A 25,674-nucleotide genomic window follows, 5' to 3' on the forward strand; every position below is an offset into this window, starting at 1 on the left:
TTAGTTGCAGGTGTGTGACGTTGACCCCGGCACTTTAATCTCCATAATAATGAGGTGGCTCGCCGCAGGGATACAGACTGGTAGGAACCCCCACAGGACATATAAAATACATGGAAACTAAGACACCACCAGATCATTCCATCTATTATTACTAACTACACAAACACGGGGAACTTGGCCTACGTTCCTACTTCTGTACATGAAGTTGTTCCTGAACCACTTGAAAGTACTAGAAATGTGGAAGTGTGATTTGGCACTTTCGCATTTTGATGAGCTGAATTTTAGTATGCATGCACTATGATGTACTTATCACTTCATATCTGTTCTGAATCAAAGACTGCTCAGCAGTGTCCTCTTTGAATGCCACAATAGCAGCAGGGCAACCGAGGCACACACGAAAACCTAATGAGAGAAATTCCACTTGTTGAATGGAATCTCTCTGTATGTGGCACATGCGTCACACTGACAGTTCGACAGCAGCATCTCAGCTGGTTCCGTTTACAGTGTGTGAAGCAACGTGGCACTCAGCATGCACAGACCTAGTTTCCAGCACCACAGAAAAGAGCATTGTTGTCACAACAGAATGGGTGGAGCACATGAAAAGAGCTTACTTCTTCCCAGCAGTGGCTCCTATACAGCGTAAACTGACTGACTGACAGACTTTAATCACATTTTAACTCAAAATCAGAGTCACGGTGACAACTCAAGAGCTTGCCTCATTTGCTAGGGACTAGTAGACAGTTGACAAAAGAAGTGCTCACACAGAGTCACTCTGTTTACACAAGACACAGTAGCTGTGAGCAAATATACTTTCAAGGCTGCGAACTGGAGGACATTGTTTGGCTAAAAGTACAATAATTTATGAAAGTGCTGTGCAAGTGAGTATAATCATATTCTAGAGAATATTCGATTATCTTTACAATACTGACCTAGGTCGAGCCACTCAGTGTTTTCATGATATATTTTCATGGCAATGCTTTTTAAGCTCCACTCTTGCTTCAGATCTGTAAAAATCCACAGGTGATTCTGTCCATCCTTCCACTGTGAGAGACAGCACAACATCTTAAATGATGCTGTCAAGAAGCCGTTACGGAGAAAAAAAAGAGACCAAATAAAAAAGAACCCAGATAACAGAAAGTTTTGGGCTGATTCCGGCTTTCCTACACGAGGTTGGTTGACCACCGGGCACATGTTTGGCATGCGGGCCAAAATCCGGGATGGTTCCGGACAGCTTCCTAAGTTTTTTCGCCTCGTGTCTATATTTGTCGGCCAGTTATATATTTGTCGGCATGCATGTTGTACAATAAATACAATTAAACAGACACTTTAAACAGACAGGACAGTGCAGACACAACACACATCTCTGGACATTAGGTAGTGAGAATAAGGTGCAAAGATTTAACTTGCTGTGATCTGTGAGTTTATGTAGTCAGATAAACACAGCAGTTACTGAGGTAGTAAAACTTGAGTAAACAGTGTAAACCCAGTTAACAACAATGAACCAACAATGTAGTTGGGCCAGATTTTGCTCACATCCATTAGTTCTACTCACTTTACAGTGTGTGGGCCAGATCTGGGGTGAGGACTCCAGTCATAAACTGGGCCAGAACAAACCCAAGGATGTGGCGCACAAGTGGGACAGGCCAATTTTGCTAAATGAGAAGCTGCTGATATTCTCAGAACTGTGGACTGACCACCCCAGAGTGCAGACCTTAACATCACTGAATGTGTTTGGATTAGTTCGTCAGATTAGAATCATGAGAAACAGAAAATGCAACCAACTTCAAAGACTGAACTTTACACATTTTCTGCTTTATTTCCTATTTAAGAGGAAATCCTCTTTTATTTATTTAAACTATTTACCAAAAGGTTTTTAATAGTCAATACATTCTGCGAACAATAAGATACTAAATTATAAATGACATACACTATTTTGCGTCGAGTTATCTGCCTTTGAGCCCCACTTTTGAGGTCTGATGGATAAATATTAATTTTATAGCAGCTTAATTCTTGACCCTATACAAGTTTCTTTGTCTTTGTTGCTCCGTTCATCATTCTGTACATGTCTAATATTTCGTCAGCTGGTAACATTATCTATGAATGTCACCTTTGTAAGCATCTATAAACACATTCAGAACATTATTATGCATTCATAAGGCATCATAGATGTTTATAAAAATGCATTATATGTTATAGCTATGCTTACTATGCATTCTGAATTGTTAACATAATGCATAAGTTGTGTTCATAACAGATTATAAGAGCTCATAAGTTGTATTTGTCTGCTCTAAGTAAAGTGAAGTGTACTGGACTGAAGCCTCCTCCAGTGTGAAGAGTGAGGCTTCAGCTTAAAGTATTTACTGAAGGATTTACTGAAACACTAAAACACAATAAAGCTCATTACAGGCTTCATACACCACTGTTAGCTTGGTGCTAACTTAACACTGCATATCCAATAGGATGCTAGCAGAAATTAGCATTACTGTAGTGTAGTGACGTAATAGAGTGAAGGTTTCTAGTGTTTGATGTTAGAACCAGGGAGGGTCGACTATCCCGCCTCTCCCTCTCCAGGCCTTCACTCCACAGTGACTTCACACTCAGTGTGATGTCAGAGGGGGTTCAGGGGACGGGCTGATGGGTACTTGGTTTACTGTGCTGTGATGTAACATGTAAAGTGAGAGCACTGGTTAAGAAAAGCACATTATAGCAGTGATTCTAGGCTGGACATCCTGCTTGGAGCATCTGAATACTCAGGACTGAAGCCCCGAAGAAGCAGCCCTAACAGCGTCAGCGGTGAGAAATAAAATACTGGAAATCTCACGGCGTAAAAAAAACTTTACACTTGTGTTTACTTTACACGCTCCCAGCTGGGACTGACTTCTTTGGCACGGACAGTATAACATGTTATTAACACTACTTATAATGCATTATATTAACAATTCATAATCTGTAATAAAGATGGCTATAGTGTAATTCAGTGTAATTCATTTTATAAATATTTATAACCATGTTTATAATGCCTTATGAATGCATTATAACATGTTATAGATGCATTTATAGGTGCTTACAAAACATGACGTTCATAGAAAACATTACCTGAGTTTTATTTATGGCTTCCTCATGTCCTACTAGTTACTTGAAATTACCTTGAAGAAGAACTACAATATTACAATCATATGGAAGAAGAGAGAAAAGAAAGGAAAATGTTCTAATTTTCCATACATGGATGCCAAGTACTGCACATCTATATCACATTTGTAACACATTTCACAAATAAAGCTCATTTTGTCATCATTGGTGATGGTTTTCAATTTTCTCAAAATAACGACATACTGCTGCAGGCCCTCGTTTTACAAGATATCACCCGCTCCATGTTCTCAAGCAGATTTGCAAGAGGTCTTATTTTACAGCCTTGGTGTTTCTGACTGAAACCTGAAAGACTTTCTCTCACGTTTCACTGCCTTGAAGCCAAGACCCTGTAAATGCAAACAGCTTGTGCTGTGCCATCCTGTACTTAACTCATGCTACCTCGTCATATGGTGTCCAAGGCAAGTGAAACTGGGAATATCATGAAGTCGATGAGTAATATGCACTAAATAACCTCTCAGCTGTCTCAGCAGACATCATTTATTTCCCTGCTAATGGCAGAACTGATGACTGAGTCTGAGCTGCACTGTTTTCGAGGTACTGTTAGTTCAGAGCTATTCTCACTGAGACTCATTATAATCTTGACCAGGGACAGCAGCCTGTCCTCCAGGGTTGGATGATGTAGTTCAGCCGTAGGAACATGGTAGGTATTTAATGACTGGAGACTAAAAAAATCTGGAGACACATCATGCAAATGATCAAGTCTGACTTCCCTCATGTTTGGTCTGCATGGAGCAGGCAAGACGTTCTGCCTTTGCAAATACTTTTAGAACCCTTGAGTGGAAGTACAACAAGTGTAGGTTGCCATCTTGTGCCATGTTCACTCATTACAATGGTTAAAGTAGCCAATTCTCTCGCCTGGCCTGCTGTAGACAAGACAGCTTGCTACTGAACCACAACACTATTCAAAGATTCATTAAGAGTGCCAGGTGGTCTTTCTCTGCTTTGCATAAAGCACTGTTCAAAAGTCAGAGACCATGCTTTATTTATTTAATTGGGAGACAAAAAAGGCCGTTAAATACAGGTTATTCATTTAATTCCTCTACAGAAGCTTTAACTATTTTTTTCCCAGTATTTCGTGTACTCACTCTTTAACATCATTACGTCTTTCTGAGAGATGTGCTTTGAGTTTTTCAAAGAAATCTACAGAGATATTTTTCCAGACGTCACAGTGGAAAAATGGCCAAACACCTGTGGATTTTTTCGGACCTGAAGCAAGAGTGGAGCTTAACTGTCTTGAATTTAAAGTACTGTTAATCTGATGAGTTTGGTGGTCTACCAGCTCTTGCACTGTTGTTAACTCCCATTTTCCCAGATAACCTTAAATCACTTTTTTGAACACTTTTTTCCCGCCAACAGTTTTGGAAACCCATGCTCACTTATTTTCATTTGACATCTTATCCTTATGCAGGCATATTATATTTAATCTCTTCAGAAATACCTCCTGAAAAATGTATAACTTGTACATTATGGCCATTTTAACTATAAATGAAGGGCTTTCTGCGACCTTTGCACAGCCCTGCCTTTCCTTTGGTTCACAAAAGCATTTCTTTTATTAAAGTCTACAGGAGCAAAATATTAAATAGAAAACAAATCACACGCACACACAGACAAAGATGAGGCCAAATCTATTTGAAATCACTCTGTATTTCACATTTTAAAGTGGATGCTTCTTCCACTGTATAAAGACTTCCATTTACAGTGCAAAGTGCAAAGATTGACGACGTCTTAAAACCCCACAAATGTTTCGGTATTTTTAACGGTTGTCTAATTTTAGTTGATCATGTTCTTTAGTTCATCTTTACATCTGGCATTTTGCTCAGAAGAGGATGAATACAGCCATAAAATAACGAAAAATGGCAGGAGGATGTTTCATCAATGTTTTCACTAGCTCCAGATAACACATAAGAAACCACAGTGTAATGATCTGCTCACTTGATCTTTCCAACAGTAACGCTCTGAGAAGGGTTGCCAAGTATTTGTAACTGGGGTAAATGGCTTGCCACCATTGCATGTTATCAAAAATAGATTTTTGGAAATAGAACAGTGGTATCAGGCATCAGGTGCAAATGCATGTCTTGGGGTTACGTGAAACGTGGGCTGTATCTGAAATATTTTAGCACATTTATACACTCACTGGCCACTATATATATATATATATATATATATATATATATATATATATATATATATATATATATATATATACATACACATACACACACACACACACATATATATATATATATATATATATATATATATATATATATATATATATATATATATATCGCTGTTGTCCGAAGAAAACCTCATATCTCCAAAATAGTAACTTTAAAGGAGAAGGACAAAGCATCCTTTACTTTTAATGTAAGGAACCAGAATTTTTTCCAAGTCATTTTGGATGATTTCTTTTGGTCCATTCTTTATGAAATTTCCACACAATGTAAAGGGTAACAGGTATTTTCAACTTATGTCAAAAACTGAAAAACATCAAAAATGGAGAAATGAGGTTTTCTTCTGACAGCGATATTATATATATATATATATATATATATATATATATATATATATGTATATACTACATTGCTTAATAATATGCTTCATAAATGCTCAATAATAGAATTTAGATGAATGTAGCACAGTGTTAAGAGTCTTGCTTGAAGACTCTTATGCTGTAGCACTACATTATTGGAAGCTCTGACCTTGACTATAGCCCATATGTTGCGCAATGTGTATCAGCCGTCCTCTGGCACGTCACCAACGGCCAGTTTCTGAATAGAGCTCATCTTGGGTGGATATTTTTGGCTAACAAACTACTCTCAATCTACGAGCGACACTAATGCATGTAAAAAACACTGCCGTGTCTGAAACATGCCATTAACATGTCAGTGTTAAGAACAGTCCGTCATCCAAGCAATATCTGGTCAGCAGAGGCCTTGTGGTCAGAAACTGGTCAATGATGAATGGGGTAGAGGGTGGCTGACAAACTGCGCATGCAATCTGTAATTGTACACCTGTATAGTGGACCTATAAGGTGGTTAGAGCTGTGAGTTGGAGTACAAGGTATGTGTTTCAAATAAGAGGACACTAAGTATATATTCCCAAAATGCATGGCAGGCCCGACTAGAATTCCAATGCTTTTGTCAGGGAATACACATAAAATAACTTGTTTGGTTTTATAAACACAACCTCACGTAAGCACACCTCCGCAATATAAGAAAATTTCCAGACATCTTCTATATCTTTGAATGATACATAAATAAATTATGTAAATATATGCCCTGCAGAGATTACAGTCCAGCAAAAAAGGAAAGCAATCGTCATTAAAATCATCTCAAGAAATATCAAAAATATGCTCTTTTATATCTCAAAATCCTCTTTATAAAACATAGACTGTGTTTGGACACTTAAGTTCCCATTTTTGTCTCATATGTCTCATCCATATCTTTCAGAGGTGAACCATGATATACAAAGCTAACTGAAAGGAAAGCTCCTATTCTCAGAATAATGATAGCAATTACAACAGCCAAATTAGACAGCGTAGGCATCACGTTAAAGTTGACCATGTTCCATGTTTTGACTGTTATAGCAGCAATAATATATCACTCTTCTCAACAGTGACTTAAGCTACAGAAAATGACGGCGTTTTGGGGTCGCTCTAGGGTTGATCGTTTCTGCGACCGAAGTGATACAGAATGCCGATAACCACACAAATATAGATGAAAAAATATATTTTGATAAGTAGTCACAGGTTTCGTTTTACCACATCTTTTCTGGAATTTCAAAGAGATTTTTTTTTTTTGCAATTCCAAGAGTACGCCACTCCTGGTGGAATCACAAGAACACAAAGAAAAAAAAGCATTTTCATCCCCCCGTGTACAGTATGATTAAACATAGCCTCTAATTGTAGATGACTCAGCTCGGTAGCCGTAAGTCGCAAGCTCTTACGGCATGATTCCTACTTTTGTCGTACTTTTCCCTACGTCTAAGACGGTGCCTTTGGGGCCAATGGCTGTAAATTATTCGGTAGCGGTTCTGAGGGCTTTCTGTCAGATGCGGTGAGCCCTCGCTGTGCATCACATGACGAAATTGAGGTGATCAGTAGGTTGTCTGCGAATGGTGTCTCTTCTGCCGTACAAAGGGACCTGCAGGGGAAACAAGAGAAGCACATTAGCATGAGCATCACGACCGAGGCAAAATAGGACTGAACTGGCAAAATAGAAGGGAATATGAGATTAACATTGAATATGAAAACTGGGGTATATGGAGCATGCTTCGTATGATCTAAGGCTCCCTGATATGGATAGAATAACATACTGCAACACAAAAACACATGTGATGAGGTTAAAAATGCCTGCAATATTTTTGTACATAGGTATTTACATCTGTTGGAACAGGTGAATGTCACCTGCTCAGCTACGGCTGGCCAGGTGCTCCCATTCCATAATACAACCTTGGCTGATTGTTAGAGGCAATATCAGCATTGTGCAAGCCGACATACCGATGGTACCAATGTATGGCATTTATGTATGTCTCCCTTTTTTCCACTTTAATCAAGTCTAAAGCAGCCCTGAACAAATGTTTACTGTGATTCTCAAAGTAATGTAGCGCGATGTAACGGAGCTGATCTCAAACCCAAGGTCTGTCAAAAGATCCACAATTTACACCATACATTCAATAATTCAATAATAGTTTTATCCTTTATACACGTTTAGTAGTCATGTAAAGTCAACATGCCGTGTGTAAATAATCTGATGTAGGTGCAGCTGTCTCTGGCTGATGTGAGCACAGTGGGCTTTCTGAGTAAAAATAAGATGGTCGTGTGTGGGACGGGAGTGGTGAAGGACATTGATTTTTTCCTCCCACACTGGGTAAAAGTGCATTGCGAGAAGCAAGCTGTCTCTAAGGAGGCGTCTCAGAGCAGGAAAAGATTCAATCTCTTATCACAAGCAGATGAGAGTCATGCCACTCCAGCAGCGAGACATTTATTTCAAACCATCACGATGAAACTGTGAAACCGTGTCCATTTATTTATCTTCTAAAGCTCGTGACAAATGATTTTACAAATGTTTAGTCATCAAGCAACACTCAGGTCCTTCATCTACTCCACGCACAGCCCAAGTTAGAATGCTACGGTTTATACTGTGACATCTTTACAGTGGGCACAGCGTCAACCTCACCCTCATCAGACTAGAGAAGGGCTTTTATCATTAATTGATAAATAACTGATTAATCTGTAACGTTCCTTTGCTGCAGTCTCACAGCTGTGAATTTTTTCACGTTCCACAAAATTCTGCTGCAGTCCAAATCGGACTAATCTACGCATTTGGATTACACTGTCCAGCGTTATTGACCAATACAGCCAAATTCACATTCAACTGATTTCATGGCTGACATTTAAAAAGCCAAACAAAACTGATGATCAGCCAGCATCTAAATAGTGTATATATGTAATAAAAAATTCCCCTGAAGGCAAAAAGTTGCTGTTACATCATGAAGCCAAATCTAGGGGAATAATGTGCACTTTGTAGAGCATGTTGTGGGTGCTGGACATTACTAATGATGACAAATGAATATAAATAGATTTGACTGAGCAAATTAATAAATAAATAAACTAGTACCAGACATATTTTAAACAATGACAGTAATAAGTAGAAAAACTAAATAATGAAAGGGGGAGGGGGGAGTGCACAGGTTGGCTTTTTATTAAATATTCACAGGGATTCCACCCACCTGCACAGCTGTACTAGCATTTAGTGCACAGGTATCCTTTATCCCTTCCCCGTTATCCTCGCAAAGACATCAGTGCCTTTTCTGCAGGTTAAAATGCCTGATTTTGCAACAGCAATATTTGCTGAGTAAGCAGACTAAAGTGAACAAACTAAAAATGACATGTGCAACTAAGAAAAGACACTTTAACGCTGTTTAAATTCTCAACAGATAGAAGTGTTTTAACTGTTACACTAAATACAAACACATTAAGCACAATCTTTCCTGGGATTATCAAGTATATGTTCTTTGCATTAATGCTAAAATTTTAATATTTAAAATCTGTAGAAGTCTGCCATGAGTATAAGCCAGGCATTCTCAGACAGTGAACACAGAATTTAATTGAGCCTACATTTCTAATGCTTATAAGCATCATTAACCATTCTTATCTTAGCAAAAAGTTACAGTGCAAAAAAATATATATATATTCCTGCTTCTGAACATTTGGGGGCCCTAAGCCTCACACATCAACTCACTGTGCATAATAGATACTCGCTACGGCCCCTGGACACATCCCAGTTCAGCACCATCAAATATCAGTTAAGTCTACTAGAACGAAATAGTTCAATTAAAAAAGTGGTAATGGCTGCATAGTGAATACTGAATCTTCTTCTTCTTCTTCTTCTTCTTTCGGCTGCTCCCTTTAGGGGTCGCCACAGCGGATCATCTGCCTCCATCTTGCCCTATCCACTGCCTCCTCTACTTTCACACCAACCATCTCCATGTCCACCTTCACTACATCCATAAACCTTCTCTGAGGTCTACCTCTTCTCCTTCTACCCGGCAGCTCCATCTCCAACATTCTTTGCCCAATATCTCCACTATTCCTCCTCAACACGTGTCCAAACCATCTCAACCTGGCCTCTCTGGCTTTATCTCCAAACTGCTCCACCTTCACTGTCCCTCTGATCTGCTCATTTATAATCTTGTCCATCCTTGTCACTCCCAACGAAAATCTCAGCATCTTCATCTCCGCCACCTCCAGCTCAGCCTCCTGTCTTTTAGACAGAGCCACAGTCTCCAAACCGCACATCATAGCAGGACGCACTGCTGTCTTGTAGACCTTCCCTTTCACTCTTGCTGCTATCCTTCTGTCACACATCAGCTCTGACACCCGTCTCCACCCACTCCATCCTGCCTGCACCCTCTTCCTCAGCTCTTTTTTGCACTGTCCATTGCTCTGGATGGTTGACCCAAGATATCTGAAGTCATCCACCTTTACGACCTCTACTCCTTACATCTTCAATACTGAATACTGAATACACCGTCCGAACGTATTCAGTACTGTACTGTCACAACACCTAAAAAAAAAACATTTTCAGGTGTTTAATGTATATGCCGCAAAGGAAAAAGTCTTAATTTACACTGGTCCTCACTGTTACTGATTGACAGTTGTCTTTATGTAATTTTTCTGTAAACATTAATGACGCTCTTACAATAACGTCTTTCTCTCAGAGAGCCTGCCTCAGTCAACTGATCAACTCAGTCAACTCAGTCTTGCATTGCCTCAAGCGATGCCTGTTTCATGAACTCAGCAAAAGTGGGACACTTCGTAAATGCACCAAGGAACACTCGTAAAAGACCTCAGTAACGCTGTGATAAATAACTGGATTGGTGTTCGTAAAGAAGTTGTTTGTTGAGTTTGTCTTCAGAGGAACATGTGTGCCACTTTTAAAGTAGTTCATAAGCAAGGACTGATGTTTTATTAAAGACTATTTTTTCATTTAATGGGTAAGTATTCTAGAACAGTTCTTGTAAGTATGCTGTATGCAGAATCCCACCTTTTCAAAATGTAATGCACACTAAAAACAGACGTATAAAAATAGCTACAAACCCTGACTATAACTAGGCGTCAGCCGCCAAGTGTTGAGCTCTATAATTTGAATGTTGACTAAATGTAGCACATTGTTAAGAGTCTTGCTTGAAGACTCTTATGGTGTAGCACTACATTATTAGAAGCTCTGACCTTGACTATAGCCCATATGTTGCGCAATGTGTATCAGCCGTCCTCTGGCACGTCACCAATGGCCAGTTTCTGAATAGAGCTCATCGTTTTGTGTAACGAAATTTCGTGTAGCTTAATGAAATGTAATAAATGAATTTTCGCCCACCCTCCGAGGCCATGATGAGCATATGTTGCCAGCAGCAAAATGCCCATATGCACATACGTCTGGACTCCTGGTTTAGGTTCTGTTCTGCTGTGAGAATGTCTTTATGTCTCCAGATGTATTCCACTGCTTACAGTGTTGCGTCACTGATTTGCCATAAAATCTTGAGCGATTTTTTCTATCTGAGCAAATCTTTCCCTGAAAAGACCTATACAGCTGTGCTAGTAAGGAGTTTCTGTTGTTCTTGCGTTACCTCTGGAAGAACAGCTGAGGCCTCTTCTCTTTATGACCTTATTCTGATAATGTCACACAGCTTTCAGATTTCATTTTAAAGCTTTCTTCATAAGCAACACAGCTCGGACTTACACTGAAGAAGTCATCATGGAGTGCATGTAAAGGCCAAAGAAACACAGCAAAGGAACTAAATATCAATGTTATCATTAAGTGTCAGGCCAATTATGACGACTGTAGCAATGTTGCCACACTACATTTACTACACTCTTATCAGATTTTTCACTTTAATGGGGGCATCCAACAAGACGACTTGAGACTGTTAAAACAAATTTGTCAAGAGATTCCATGTAGCACTTCTAGGTGCAATTTAACACCTCTGGGTTCTTAGCAGCTTTGTTCTCAGAAGCCAACGAGGCTTTGACCTGCCATCGGCTCTGAAAGCCGACCGAAGCTGGAGAAGGGGATATGAATGGGGCTGTCAACCCTGGAGAGAAACACTGCTCTCTATCCTCACAACATCATTTGTTTGCTGTGCTTTCACTTCCGCAGAAACGTAACAAATACTTTCAATTACAGCATGTGTCACGATTGCTTCACCTGAGAAATGAAATCAGAAAAAGAGGGTTTGTGTTCAAAAAGTGGAGCCACTTCTAACTGTCACCAGCTCACCAATTTAGAAACCCACGCAATCTTTCTTTAACACAATGTTCACAATATCCCACCAACTGCTAAACCGACAAAACTCACGGGAGACAATTCCCTCTTTAGATATAGTTACAGTTACTTCTCAATTAAGAAAAATCTTTATAGGTTTAGTTTACATAAAACAGCTGTTTCAAAAGTTTTGAGTACATTTTGCAACACTCTATTTCAGGTTCATCAGAGTGCGCTTTGATGGCCCTGAAACAGAGACAGTTTTACATGTTAAAAATCTTTTGCAAAGGCAGTTTAAATACCTGAGTGATGATGAACGCTGACATCATAATAAGGAAATAAATTAGAAAATAGGAAATCAATTGCCAAATGATTCAAAGAATTAATCACGATTAATCACATTACATTGTGTAGTTAATCAGGGTTAACTGCATTTGTCTCGCTTGTGTAAATTTGACCCTAAAGAAAGATTTTCTAAACTTAAAAGCAGAGCATTTTGTTACAGCTATGGACAAAATAAGCATAATCAGAATGTTTTTATTACAACCCCAATTCCAGTGAAGTTGGGACGTTGTGTAAAACATAAATAAAAACCGAATACGATGATTTGCAAATCCTTTTCAACCTATATTCAATTGAATACACTACAAAGACAAGATATTTAATGTTCAAACGGATAAACTTTATTGTTTTTTGAAAATATTCACTCGTTTTGAATTTGATGCCTGCAACACGTTCCAAAGAAGCTGGGACAGGGGCAACAAAAGACTGGGAAAGTTGAGGAATACTCAAAAAATACCCGTTTGGAACATTCCACAGGTGAAGAGGTTAATTGGAAACAGGTGAGTGTCATGATTGGGTATAAAGGAAGCATCCCTGAAAGGCTCAGTCGCTCACAAGCAAGGACGGGCGAGGTTCACCACTTTGTGAACAACTGCGTGAGCAACAGTTTAAGAACATTTCTCAAAGCGCAATTGCAAGGAATCTAGGGATTTACTGTCCTTACTATCATCAAAATCTCTGCAAGTAAGCAGCAAGGCAGAGCACCAACATTGAATGCCTGTGACCTTCAATCCCTCAGGTGGCTCTGCATTAAAAACCGACATCATTCTGTAACGGATATTCCCACATGGGCTCAGGACTTCAGAAAACCACTGTCAGTGAACTCAGTTCGTCGCTCCATCTACAAGTGCAAGTTAAAACTCTGCCATGCAAAGCGAAAGCCACATATCAACACCACCCAGAAACGCCGCCGGCTTCTCTGGGCCCGAGTTCATCTGAGATGGACTGACGCAAAGTGGAAAAGTGTCCTGTGGTCTGACGCGTCCACATTTCACACTGTTTTTGGAAATCAGGGACGTCGTGTCCTCCGGGCCAAAGAGGAAAAGGACTGTCCGGATTGTTTTCAGCGCAAAGTTCAAAAGCCAGCATCTCTGATGGTGTGGGGGGGTGTTAGTGCCCATGGCAGGGGTAACCTGCACATCTGTGAAGGCGCCATTAATGCTGAAAGGTACATACAGGTTTTGGAGCAACATCTGCTGCCATCCAAGCAGCGTCTTTTTCAGGGATGTCCTGCTTATTTCAGCAAGACGATGCCGAGCCACATTCTGCACGTGTTACAACAGCGTGGCTTCGTAGTAAAAGAGTGCGGGTACTAGACTGGCCTGCCTGCAGTCCAGACCGTCTCCCATTGAAAATGTGTGGCGCATTATGAAGCACAAAATATGACAGCGGAGACCCCGGACTGTTGAGCAGCTGAAGCTGTACATCAAGCAAGAATGGGAAAGAATTCCACCTACAAAGCTTCAACAATCAGTGTCCTCAGTTCCCAAACGCTTATTGAGTGTTGATAAAAGGAAAGGTGATGTAACACAGTGGTAAACATGCCCCTGTCCCAACTTCTTTGAAACGTGTTGCAGGCATCAAATTCAAAATGAGTGAATATTTGCAAAAAACAATAAAGTTTATCCGTTTGAACATTAAATATCTCGTCTTTGTAGTGTATTCAAATGAATATAGGTTGAAAAGGATTTGCAAATCATTGTATTCTGTTGTTATTTGTGTTTTACACAACGTCCCAACTTCACTGGAATTGGGGTTGTACTTTAAATAATTCAATAACATTATTTTCATCATATGAACGCATGAATTGAAAATGGGTGAGCACAGTGCTCCCTTTTCCAAATGGTTCCAGAGGCTCCACGACTGTAACCAACTTCTTGTTGTTCTTACAGTTTGTGGACTGCTGCTCACTGATTTCCTCTTTGTTATTTTTTTGTTAGTTTGCTGCTCGCTGATTATCCACAGCTCTCCAGTGAGCTGCACAAGGTATTGCTTTAAGAGAGCTACAGTTGCGTATTCTATCATAGAAACATACTGTGTGCAGGCACGGCTACAAATGGTTCAAGGGCCAAACTAGGAAAAAGCATTAACGGTGTTAAAAATCGACTGTAACTTTGACAGCCCTAGTGTGTGAGGTTTGCCAAGCATTTCTGGTGTATCTCACATGTTTGAAACAAACCTGGGGGGAGATTTGACTTGGGGGTGTTAAGGGGGCATTCTAATATATAGCGATATCCAGACTCACCTAGTATTCTTTTGACTGACTTGAAAATTCAAATGAGGCAAGTATGGTTTAAAATTACATTTACATTTATGGCATTTGGCTGACGCTCTTATCCAGAGCGACTTACAGTTTGATCATTTTACACAGGCAGGCGAAGGTGGTGTTAGGAGTCTTGCCCAAGGTCTCTTATTGGTATAGTGTAGGGTGCTTACGCGGGTGGGGGTTGAACCCCAGTCTACAGTGTAGATGTCAGAGGTGTTAACCACTACACTAACCTACCACACAAACTGAAATTGAAACACAAGAAGCTGAAGTTGCATACTGTGTTACATGAAGTGTGTCCTTGTTTATAAATATGCATTTTAAACATTTTGTATTTTTTTTAAATGGGACAAAATAGAAATTGGTATTTGTTAAAATGAGACAAAATATGCTTGGGGAAGCCAACTAAGTATAGACTATTTGTGGGAAACACTGTATTTAGATGTGATTTTGTATTCCTCAAAATAAAGCAACAATGTAAAAAAGCTCATTTACATTAAAAACTAATTTACATAAAAAGTCTGAGGCTAGAGGTTGGGACATCTTGTATTTTGATTTGTATTTTGATCAATAATCTACAGCTCAGCCTCACTAAAACAGCGGAAATGACTGCAAATATCTCTTACATCACACTGTATGAAATATGAACATAATTTCCATCCCAGTGAAAGCAAAAGAATAACTGAACTTGCTTTGCAATCTGGGAAAATGTGGAAAAAAGGTACTTCTACTGTACTACCAACCCAAGTGTCATTGCATTTTTCATCACTGTCTGGTTTGGCACTGATGCCGTCTGCTACAAGGGCACACTACAGCGTGCTGTCATGTCTGCAGAGAAAGTCATTGGCTGTGACCTTTCTGTACAGTCGAATAAAACTGTTTCTGATTCACTCTTGATATGCTGACATTAGTCCTCCCACCAACACACTCTGCTGATTTACCTAAACCTACAGATGTCACAATCGTGGCAATTCTGGCAGATAATCTCATATTTGCCTCGTTTCACGGTGAGACGTGAGTCATTTAGAGAATTAGATTGTTTTTAATAGTAGCAGCTTATATGAAGCATGCATTTGGAACGTACACACTTATTAAGCCTTATTCACTTTGTACACTGTGGATTAACTGATCCCACTTTTTCTCTCCTGATAGTGATTTGGATAGCAGCTAATTCCCAGTGCCGATCCAATGCCAGTGCTCTCTAATCTAATTTCATTGTGTGAAATGCCAGTGCTCTTTCGTTTAATTTCATTCTGTGCAGGGTAACATAAGGCTGTGACTACACATCACATCTTAACTAAACAGAAACAGAGCAAATAAGTAATTCGATCAATTTAGTAGACAAATTAGGCTACTAAATAATGTAATGTTACAATTCCATCACAACCAGGACATCGATCCTGGATCAGTCCATCCCGACTTCAAAATGAACCTTCGGTTGCTCAGATTGTATTAGTCTATCCCGGCTTAGACTCCCCATGTTCCTAGTCATATTGGCCACAATTCACCATATCACTTAAAAGACTGTTAACTTCCATCAAAATACAATGACTTTTGCCTTTAATCGTCTTCTGAGTTTCGATGTCTGATACAATGAATATCACGTTTCACCCATCCTTCCCTAAAACCTCACTTATCATTGAGCGAAGACGTTCAGCTCCAATACCCTCCCTGATACAGTCACATCATGGGAAACGAGTGATTTCCAATTCACTCTAGGCCTCATTCACCCAGCGTTCGTAAAAAACAAACTTCTTCTGAAAACCCACTTACGCAGCTTTCACAGAGACACTGACATATCTCTACAGCATCTACACACACTCGAGCACAAAGGTGCAAACAGTTCTGTGGTTTGAGAACACATCATGAATCTGATCCAGACTTTTTTCGGGACATTTCTCAATAAATTTGAGAAAAAACCTCGGAAGATATTGGGGAATGAGGCCCATAGACTTTAATCTGCAAAGGAAGCCTACAATAGGAAGGGGAGCATCATGTTTGATATACAGCGAGGGTTTCTATGGGATGGTATTCTCTAAAAAGACAATAACAGGTTCTGACAATTGCAGCAGAAGCTTCTATAATTTCTTATCGCTCGTGTAAGACCAGCTCCCTCTACACAAATCTTTATCTTGCCATTAACCAAGAACTGCCAAAACTGATTTGCTTATCTGCACGCGAGGCAAAAAGGCGCACGTTTGAATAAAACAAAGAATGAAATAAAAGTAGACTGCATGAAGGTCTGAATACCAGACTTCCGTTTGCAAATCTACACATGGATAGATATATATTTCCACATGAACTCGTGGCTGTTCTTGGAGTCCTTTACAGTTTAAAGGGAGCAATATACAGACTGTAAACTGTCTTATTATACGTGCAGCCCATCAGACAATAGTGAAACACGGGGTAATTTGCCTGAATGTCAGAGTTGTCATTTAAGAGCTGTAAATGTCATCAATGAACCCAGCAAAGACTCCTGTGTGTTTCGACTTTATCACTGTTCCAGATCGCAGAGAGCATGAACAAATACAAATCAAACCTGACATTCTGCTTTGTCAGGCCTTCATATACAAGATATGTGCTTTTAATGCTTCATCATCATCCTTTAGAGACGCAGCATTGCAAGTAAAAGTGATTATCGTCACTAATTCACTATATAATATCAGTCGTACTGAAGTAGAGATGCACAATCGTGTAGATTTTTGTTCCAATCAGCCAATTTCTTTTTGAAATTACATTTACATTTATGGCATTTGGCTGACGCTCTTATCCAGAGCGACTTACAGTTTGATCATTTTACACAGGTAGGCCAAGGTGGTGTTAGGAGTCTTGCCCAAGGACCCTTATTGGTATAGTGTAGGGTGCTTACCCGGGTGGGGACTGAACCCCATTCTACAGTGTAGATGTCAGAGGTGTTAACCACTACACTAACCTACCACACAAACTGAAATTGAAACACAAGAAGCTGAAGTTGCATACTGTGTTACATGAAGTGTGTCCTTGTTTATAAATATGCATTTTAAACATTTTGTATTTTTTTTAAATGGGACAAAATAGAAATGGTATTTGTTAAAATGAGACAAAATATACTTGGGGAAGCCAACTAAGTATAGACTATTTGTGGGAAACACTGTATTTAGATTTTGATTTTAGCCTATCTGAAGTTTAATGGAATAAAAAGCATGAGGGCATGCAAGTAGATGATCAAGTTGATGAAGTTTTCTTTAAAAACTATTCAAATTTAAAGCTAAACATTTTCAACAATATTTATATATATTTATAGACCATTTTCAAACTATTCAAAATCTCCACCACCTAGGGCTTGGCTATCAGATTATATTTAATGCTACCTCACAACGTGCCTCGCTGAGTATGTCACGCATATCACATCAATACTTCTAGAAGAAGAGTGCATAATTAGTCCTGGTTAATTTGATTAAGGTGCACTGCTTCATAATAAAAGGCGCATAAATGCTGAATAAACATCATGCATATTCATACTTTGAGATTTTTTTTTTTTAAATGTGGTACCACTCCTTCTCTTTCGTCCATAACCAGATGTCAGAAAAAAATGAGTAAATATTGTGACATACTGTGCATCGTGAAAATGTCTTGTAGTACCGTGATGTTTTTTTTGCCACCTCTTTATCGCCCACCTCTACCACTGCCCCACCATTACTGCCATCACATAACGTTATCATGTGGTTGCTTATAATGTGATTTTACTTTTCTTCACTTTACGTTTAAAAGCCATGGGTAATTTTCGTGACCGTGCAATTTTTAGACCAGTTGTGACAGAATCTGATCATTTTAATGCTACCCGATCCAGCAACGCCTGCTGATATTGGCCTGATACTGATACCCAGTAGCGCATCTCTAATAATTATTCAAATAAAACCTACATAGGCCAACATGTGGTCACAGTTATTGAAAACGGTCTTATGTGCTATACTATATAAGAAAAACGCCTCCAAAAAGAACGACCATTCTGGGAGTCATTTACGAAGTGAGGCAAAGGACCTTTTTAAGTTTTACAGAGCACCTTTTCCGGTAATAGAAGCTGCCATATGAAGCCAGGAGAGTTTTACTAGATGTCAGATCTACTCTCAGTCATTCTGTCAGTCAAATAATATTACGGGTTCTACTGAAAGAAAGGGGAGAAATGTGCCAGTGGTAAAAGAAATGTTCACTGCTCATTGTCTCACAGGAAAGAAAGAAAGAAAGAAAGAAAGAAAGAAAGAAAGAAAGAAAGAAAGAAAGAAAGAAAGAAAGAAAGAAAGAAAGAAAGAAAGCACTGGGTTATACTGGCAACACTTGAGGAATTCAATGTGGCACTGACAATTCACAACATGTTAAATGGCTTCAAAGTGTTAGGCTGAATTGAATGAACTGATCCTTGAGTTGATGCAAAGCCACAGTGAAATTCTGTAATCAGTATTTGCTTAATTTCTCTAATTAGTGGAAGCTGCTATTTTCATCTTCCTCTAGGGTATGCCTGCTTTCCTGAACCCCCAGCACTAGAACACTCTCTCCTCTCCTTCGTTCTTTCTCAGTGTTAAAATGGGGGTGGGGTGTCTTCATGTTCTTGACTTGATAAACATCCTGTTTCATTAGAATGTAGTGTTAGTAGCACATACATTTACATACATCTGGCTGCGCACAGCTTCTCTATGTAAACATTACTACACAAGTCTCACTTATAAAACCCTCCATAAGGCCATTTTGGCTTAGAAAAAAATGGTTTATATAAATGTAAATGCTGTAACATTCGCCTTCATAATTCCATAATAATCATGGTATAATGATAATAATGCCATGATCTTACGGGGCATGTTTACATTGTTGCTGTCATATCAAATGATATCAGAATATCAGAGTTTAATAAAAATGACCACCATTGGACAGATTGTTAGACTTGACCAACGCCTCTTACTCAGTTTACTTCATTTGTGACTCTCTAAAAATAAATATTGCATTTCTCTGTAATGCTAATCCAGGAATATTGTTCCAATTTCTGTTTTACCAATGTTTACGTATCAGCATCGGCAGATGCAGCACTGCGCAAAGGTTTGAGGCATCTAAGCAAATGTTTAAACTACTGACCTCAGCAGTGAGTTTATCACAATATACGTTAGAATAAAGTCGTATTCATAATTCAAATAAACAGAAAAACAATAAAACGTAACAAGAATTTCTTGGGTCTATATTTTTCCTGGACACCTTCACAGCCGCCACAGAGACTCGTTAATATCATCAATTACATCATGAGCTCAATTTACTGAGCACTGATTGGTCAAACCAGGAGCTGCTTTTTAACTACATATAATACTGGGCTTCCTCGAGGAGAGGCTTGGAAATATATATATATATATATATAAAACTATCAATTAATATTGTATAAATTTTGTTTATTCAAATATTAACACTTTTCTCAGCAAATAAACACAAACTACACAAATAAATAGATTTTGAAAAGGTGTCTTGGGTGTCTAAGAGTTCTGCACAGTACTGTACGTGCATGAAAAATACCGGACATCAGCCCAGAATTCCGATATTGGTGCATTCCCGTTTGTGTGAACATTTTATGATGAATGGACTAAAGGAAATAGTTCCAAACGATTTAGAATAAAAGACTGTTACAATAACTTACATTAAAATGTAAAGGGATGCACAATGATAGTGGAAGCATTTCAGGATCTGCAGATAATAGGTTTACAAATTTATCAGCATCAGACAAATAATTAGATATGATATTTCAAACCGATTTTGATATTGATTGATTGATTGATTGATTGATTGACTGCTTGATTGATTTATTCATTATACTCAAGAACAGCAAAACATTTAGGCAAAACTTCAAGAACCCAAATATGCTTTTCTCTGTAAAGTTGATCCAGTTATATCGTCCCCACTATGTTAATTCATTTTTATGGCGGATAGGTTTTCACTATTGGATATTAGCATCAGCACAGAATTCCCATATGGGTGCATCCCTACTATAAGTTCCTCTTTTTCTATTTTATTTTATTTTATTTTATACCAATCGCTTCCAATTTCATGATTAATAGACTAAAAGAAACAGTCCACAGATACTTAGAGTAAAATCTGTCTACGTTAATATTCGATAAAAGAAGAGATGCATGATGACATCAGAATCATTGGAGCAGAAGATTTAAGTTATTTCCTTCTCTAGTCAAGTTACCATTTTGAAGGATATGGAAAAACGTCGATTAAATGGTCACATGTCTAACTTTGATAAGCACAAGTGCAGGCATCAGAGCTAAACAGCCCCCTTTACAAATGAAAGTGTCTTGTCTAAAGTGAAACAGAAGGCTGACAAAAATGGCCATGGTCCAGGGACTTAGACGGTGTTACACATCCCTTTAATGAAGTCCTTTGGACACCTGCCTAAGATGTCAGAGTGCCCTCATCAAATGTGAGAGTTCAATTCGACACCTAGGATAGAGCTGTAATGGAGATCACCACCCTCAAAAAATGTCCTGTTTTCACAGGCAAGTTGGATTGTTATGAGACCGCATAAATATTTTATGACCGCAGTGTCTGGCTCGAGGTCAGAATCATCCTGAGTGAATTCTGCATGTAACGCAAGGTCCCTCTATACATGACATCATCTGAAACTTCATATATAATTCACAATTCCTGACATGATTCCAAATGATTTGTAAAATAGCTGTGTATGTGAGAAGATAGGCACGTGAAAGGATTAAGGCAAGATTTGATTAAGGCGTTATTTGATTTTGTGACTATTTCCCCTTCGGACCGAATTCACCACATTAATCTGCCCTACCGCTACCCACTGGCCAATATTTGTTCCATAGTCCAGGATGAATAAACAAAGCAAAACTACAATGGCAGCGCAGCAGAATAGACCGTTGTACGTATTTATGTTTCATGCATTTGCTTCACTGATTTGGCAGTGTTTGCAATCCCCTCATATTCCTCCCCTACTCTCTTTCCCCTCTCGCTGTCTCTTTCTCTCTGCCTGTCTCTTATTTCCACAGATGTAGTGCATTAATGGATGTTTCTGGGACTTAATAGAATGGATTCTCTTCGAGGCTTTGAGTCTATTCAAAAGCACTCACCGTTCACTTACTCCGTTTGGAGTTCCGGTGAAGTAAGCCAGACGTCACTTTCATCCTCTTTCCCTGTCCTTATCTTTTTTTATCAATCTTCAGGTAATCCATTTTCACTGGAGTAGAAAGTGCTCATGACATCAAATAAAAAATATAAAGATTACAAAATGTCAATTCAGGGGTGACTTATATATCAAACAGTTGTTGTGGTGGACTTGCGTAGAATGGTTTTCTGTGGTTTTTGAGTCGGGTGATGAGGCACAAAAGGTGGAGTCGAAGGGGGAAAGCTATGACTGAGGCTCAGGCCGCCATTTTCCATCAGGACGTGGGCCGGTGCCAAAGAGGAGCATTGATGGACAGGGCTTAGCTTGGTGTCGATCAATTCCGTGTGTAAGTGCATATCCGTGTTGTTCATGTCATACTGTAAGTCGCAGTCCGGGCAGTAGCCGTGATACTGGACCTTTTCACTAAACCTCACCCGCTCCCGTGTCACCTGGGGACACCGGCTTTTTTTGTGCCTCAAAAGAGGCATTGGTGTCAGTTCTTTCTCCGTCACGCTTTTAGGCCCACAAGCCGAGTCTCTGCTGGGTATGTTTATGGGCTTGGTGGGGAAGCCACCATTCCGCATGAGCGTGCCGTTAGCCTTGGCTAGGTTCCCTGAGGACAGGCTCTTGCTGTGGTCCCCAGCCCTGAGTGGTGTCAGACGTGGAGGTGGTAGAGGAGGATGGGGCCTTTTCAGGACCGTGAGCACGCCGGGGTTAACGGACGGAGGTCGGAGTAAGGTGTCTTCAGGGTAGATCTTGATTTTCTCGATGCTGGAGGCTGTAGTGGTGGTGGTGGTACTGCTGGAGCTGCTATTCAGTGTGTCTGTTTTCGAGCTGTCGGCCATCTCCTCCTCCAGCTGTAGGTCTGATGTCAGGGAGTCTATCTCATGCACAACCTTTAAAAAAGCAGAAAAAGACAAAATCTTGGATCTGGAAGGTGCAATTCTAGGGAAAATGCGTCAATTGTTTCAGATCCTTTTAATTTATGTGGAGGTTCTCTTAACGCACCTAATTTCGAATACGGCCTTTAGGGAGATAAAAGTGTTTCTTCGACGGCATTGCTCCAAAGAACGTTTCGGTACCTTATTCTTAAGCGTGTGGTAGCAAAGCAAGAATAGTTTAGGGGTTCTGCGTGTTACAATCTAATATTATACGACATCAGCCACATCGGGTCGTACCACGATGCGCAAGTGTTCTTCAGAAACAATGGCTCATAACAAGACATCTGCTGTGAATACTTCAGTGATGTCAAGCGTCAAAGCAGTTTCACTGTCTCAAGGGGTCATTCTATTTGTTACTGTCCAATTACATAAGATCTTTGGCTATAATAATAACGCTGGGATGTTAGAAGCTTGCAGGATTTGCCCCTCCTTCTACAACGTTCTGTACATTGTCTTCCTACACACTGAGGATGAAGTGGGCAAGTGACATTTGCATTGCAAATGTGGCTCTACGGTACGATTAAACATAATCTTTGCCAGCAAAACAATATGAAGGCTGTGCAGTGCTGAATACTGTTAGATTATTGCTTTCATGCTGGGTATGGCAGGCAGCACAATCCACTTTCAGTGCATTAGGGGTAAGCTTCCATACGTGTAGTGGTCTTGGTTTACTAAAACATTGCGCTCTCTCTCTCTCTTTATACACACACACACACACACACACACACATCACACACATATAGATAGATAGATAGATAGATAGATAGATAGATAGATAGATAGATAGATAGATAGATAGATAGATAGATATGTGGAAGTGTTACATCTTAAACCATAGTGGCAGGAGTACAACAGGCCTAGTGTGGCAGCTCATTTTCATTCACTCTGGCCTCATAACAAGGCTATGATATCACTATATGTAACATAACACGTGCCAACTACTACGTGCTCTCGTCATACATTAAACTACAACAAGGCAAAACAAAGCACTACTTGGCTGAACGTAATATCAACCTATCCTAAACCCTACGTAACGTCACGGGCGAGGGGCTCCAGACAGACAGCTGTCAACACGGGGTGAGCTCTGAGTGACAGACCTTCCCCAGACCTGAACGGGGCTACGCAGAGTTTCATTACCAGGCCGGTCAGTGTAATGACAGTTCAACACAAAGCCGCGACACGTTCCACTCAGCATCCCTTCAAGGAGTTAAGAGAAACCTTCAACAAGCAGAGTGGCGGTCTGAGTCAAGGCCTCGGTTAGCAGGCAGGAGTGCAGGATCTCTACACGCACTGCAAATCTGATCAACCTCATTACAAGCCCAGCTGTTCTAGGATGCCCGCCGCTCTAGCGCACAGGTAGCTATCAGAGAGAAATCCTCACACTGACTGTTTCGCCTTGTCTCTTCCCCTCAGCACTCAGGTCTGAGCCACCGACCTCTTTCAGCTCTTTGGCCACATCCTTCAAGTCGCCCAAGATGCATTCCAGATCCTCCACGATGGTCTTGATCTGCCGTTTCACCTGAACTTTGGAGACTCCCTCCGACTCCCCATGTGCCGTCCCTGACATGCTTCGAGAAGAGCCCCCCAGAATCGCAGAGGAGCGCGGCCGTTACCCTCGCGTCGCCCTCGGCGCACTTTCTCCGCGCATTTTAACGCCGTGTTTTTCCTCTCCGCTTCCCTCCTTCACACACATTGCAGGAGAAGCTGAGGAGAGGAGGAGGAGGAGAGGAGGAGGGGAGGGGGGGGGGGGGGGGGGGGGGGGAGCGTCCTGCCACTCGCGCATGCGCACACACGGCGATGCATTTTGGAACGAGTCGCGCTCCTGAATTGTGAGAGAAATCGCAAAAATATCGGGTTGACAGCAAATAACGAGTCGTTTTTCTATATTTCGCCCCGTTTTCGGGGTCGGAGTAGCCCAGTGGAACCGTGAATAAGTGGCGTTCGTGAGGAAAATGTATTCAGGGGTGATTCACTGGAACAAGCCGCTTTTCCCTGTTATTTTCCTCCTGAACGACTCGCATTCGCCCACATTGTGGACTACGGGTCGAACAGCAGGCTCCTCAAACAAACGCCACGTTTTAAAAGTCGTGAATCGCCAATAAACTGTCGTTGAGCGAGGAAAAAGCGTTGACAGAGCAAACTGTGACACTAACGTTAATCCAGCGTCTCTCTGGGCTGCTCACTGTCAGTGGTCTGCCCAGCACTGCGGGTCATGTCCCATGTTTTCCTGGAGGAATAGACGAGAGGAACAGTTGTTAGGCTAAAATAGGAACATCATCTTTGCAGGGCAGCAAGCAAAGGCTAGAGAGAATGAGTGTGTAAGGTCTAAAAGGGACAGGATCACATGCTATGGCCAGTGGACTGTCCTGCCCTGCTCTCTTTTCCTCTCCACCTCAACCCCCCACCACCCCCCACCCTCATAAATCCTCATAAATTCTGACAAGATGATTATGCACGTGGCGGAGGCCCAATTGAAACATGTTGGCTGTGTTTGACTCAGATTACATACAAGACTGTGCACATCATTTATTCAAATTCCAGTTAAAACGGCCCTTATGTACCGTTAAGTTATTCATTTCCCAGCATTAAGAAAAACAAGATGTACACTCACAGGACACTTTATTAGGTACCCCTTGCTAGCAAAAGGATGAATCCTCTTTTACCTTCAGAACTGCCTTAATTCTTCGTGGCAGACTTTCAACAAGGTGTTGGAAACGTTCCTCAGAGATTTTGGTTGGTTGTTTGAGTTCCTGTTGTCTTTCTATCATCTGGAACCAGTCTGCCCGTTCTCCTCTGACCTCTCACATCAACAAGGCATTCTCGTCCACACAACTGACCGCTGACTGGATATTTCCTCTTTTTCGGACCGTTCTCTGTAAACCCTAGAGATGGTTGTGTGTGGAAATCGGCTGGATTGGCTGATTAGCTGTTTGTGTTAACAAGCAATTAAATGGCTGTACCTAATAAAGTGGCCGGTGAGTGTAATATTTAACAGAAAATCAGACAAGAGACTCAACAATATATATATTTTTCAGTATTTAGTGTGTCTAACCTTGACTGTAGTACACGTTC

The 25,674-nt window shown here is 40.3% G+C and overlaps 1 protein-coding gene across 3 annotated transcripts; it reads right to left on the reverse strand.

The window, feature by feature from the left end:
- Window positions 1-5,739: 5,739 nt before the first annotated feature.
- On the reverse strand, window positions 5,740-24,822 carry prr16 (proline rich 16). 3 transcript variants are annotated; one of them, XM_037535712.1, is made up of 3 exons: window positions 24,756-24,822; window positions 21,627-22,557; window positions 5,740-7,295 (listed from the first exon to the last, which is right to left on the reverse strand). In XM_037535712.1, exon 2 carries the CDS (start codon window positions 22,504-22,506, stop codon window positions 21,811-21,813), a length of 696 nt encoding a protein of 231 aa, XP_037391609.1. In that variant the 5' UTR covers window positions 22,507-22,557; window positions 24,756-24,822; the 3' UTR covers window positions 5,740-7,295; window positions 21,627-21,810. The 3 variants fall into 3 exon arrangements, with proteins under 3 accessions (XP_037391609.1, XP_017577336.1, XP_017577335.1); XM_017721847.2 differs by lacking the exon at window positions 24,756-24,822 and adding an exon at window positions 24,038-24,294 and having other exon boundaries at window positions 21,638-22,557; XM_017721846.2 differs by lacking the exon at window positions 24,756-24,822 and adding an exon at window positions 24,038-24,294.
- Window positions 24,823-25,674: the final 852 nt, after the last annotated feature.

Source organism: Pygocentrus nattereri, chromosome 28 (assembly GCF_015220715.1).
Source record: "Pygocentrus nattereri isolate fPygNat1 chromosome 28, fPygNat1.pri, whole genome shotgun sequence".
In the NCBI taxonomy this organism is placed as follows: domain Eukaryota; kingdom Metazoa; phylum Chordata; class Actinopteri; order Characiformes; family Serrasalmidae; genus Pygocentrus; species Pygocentrus nattereri.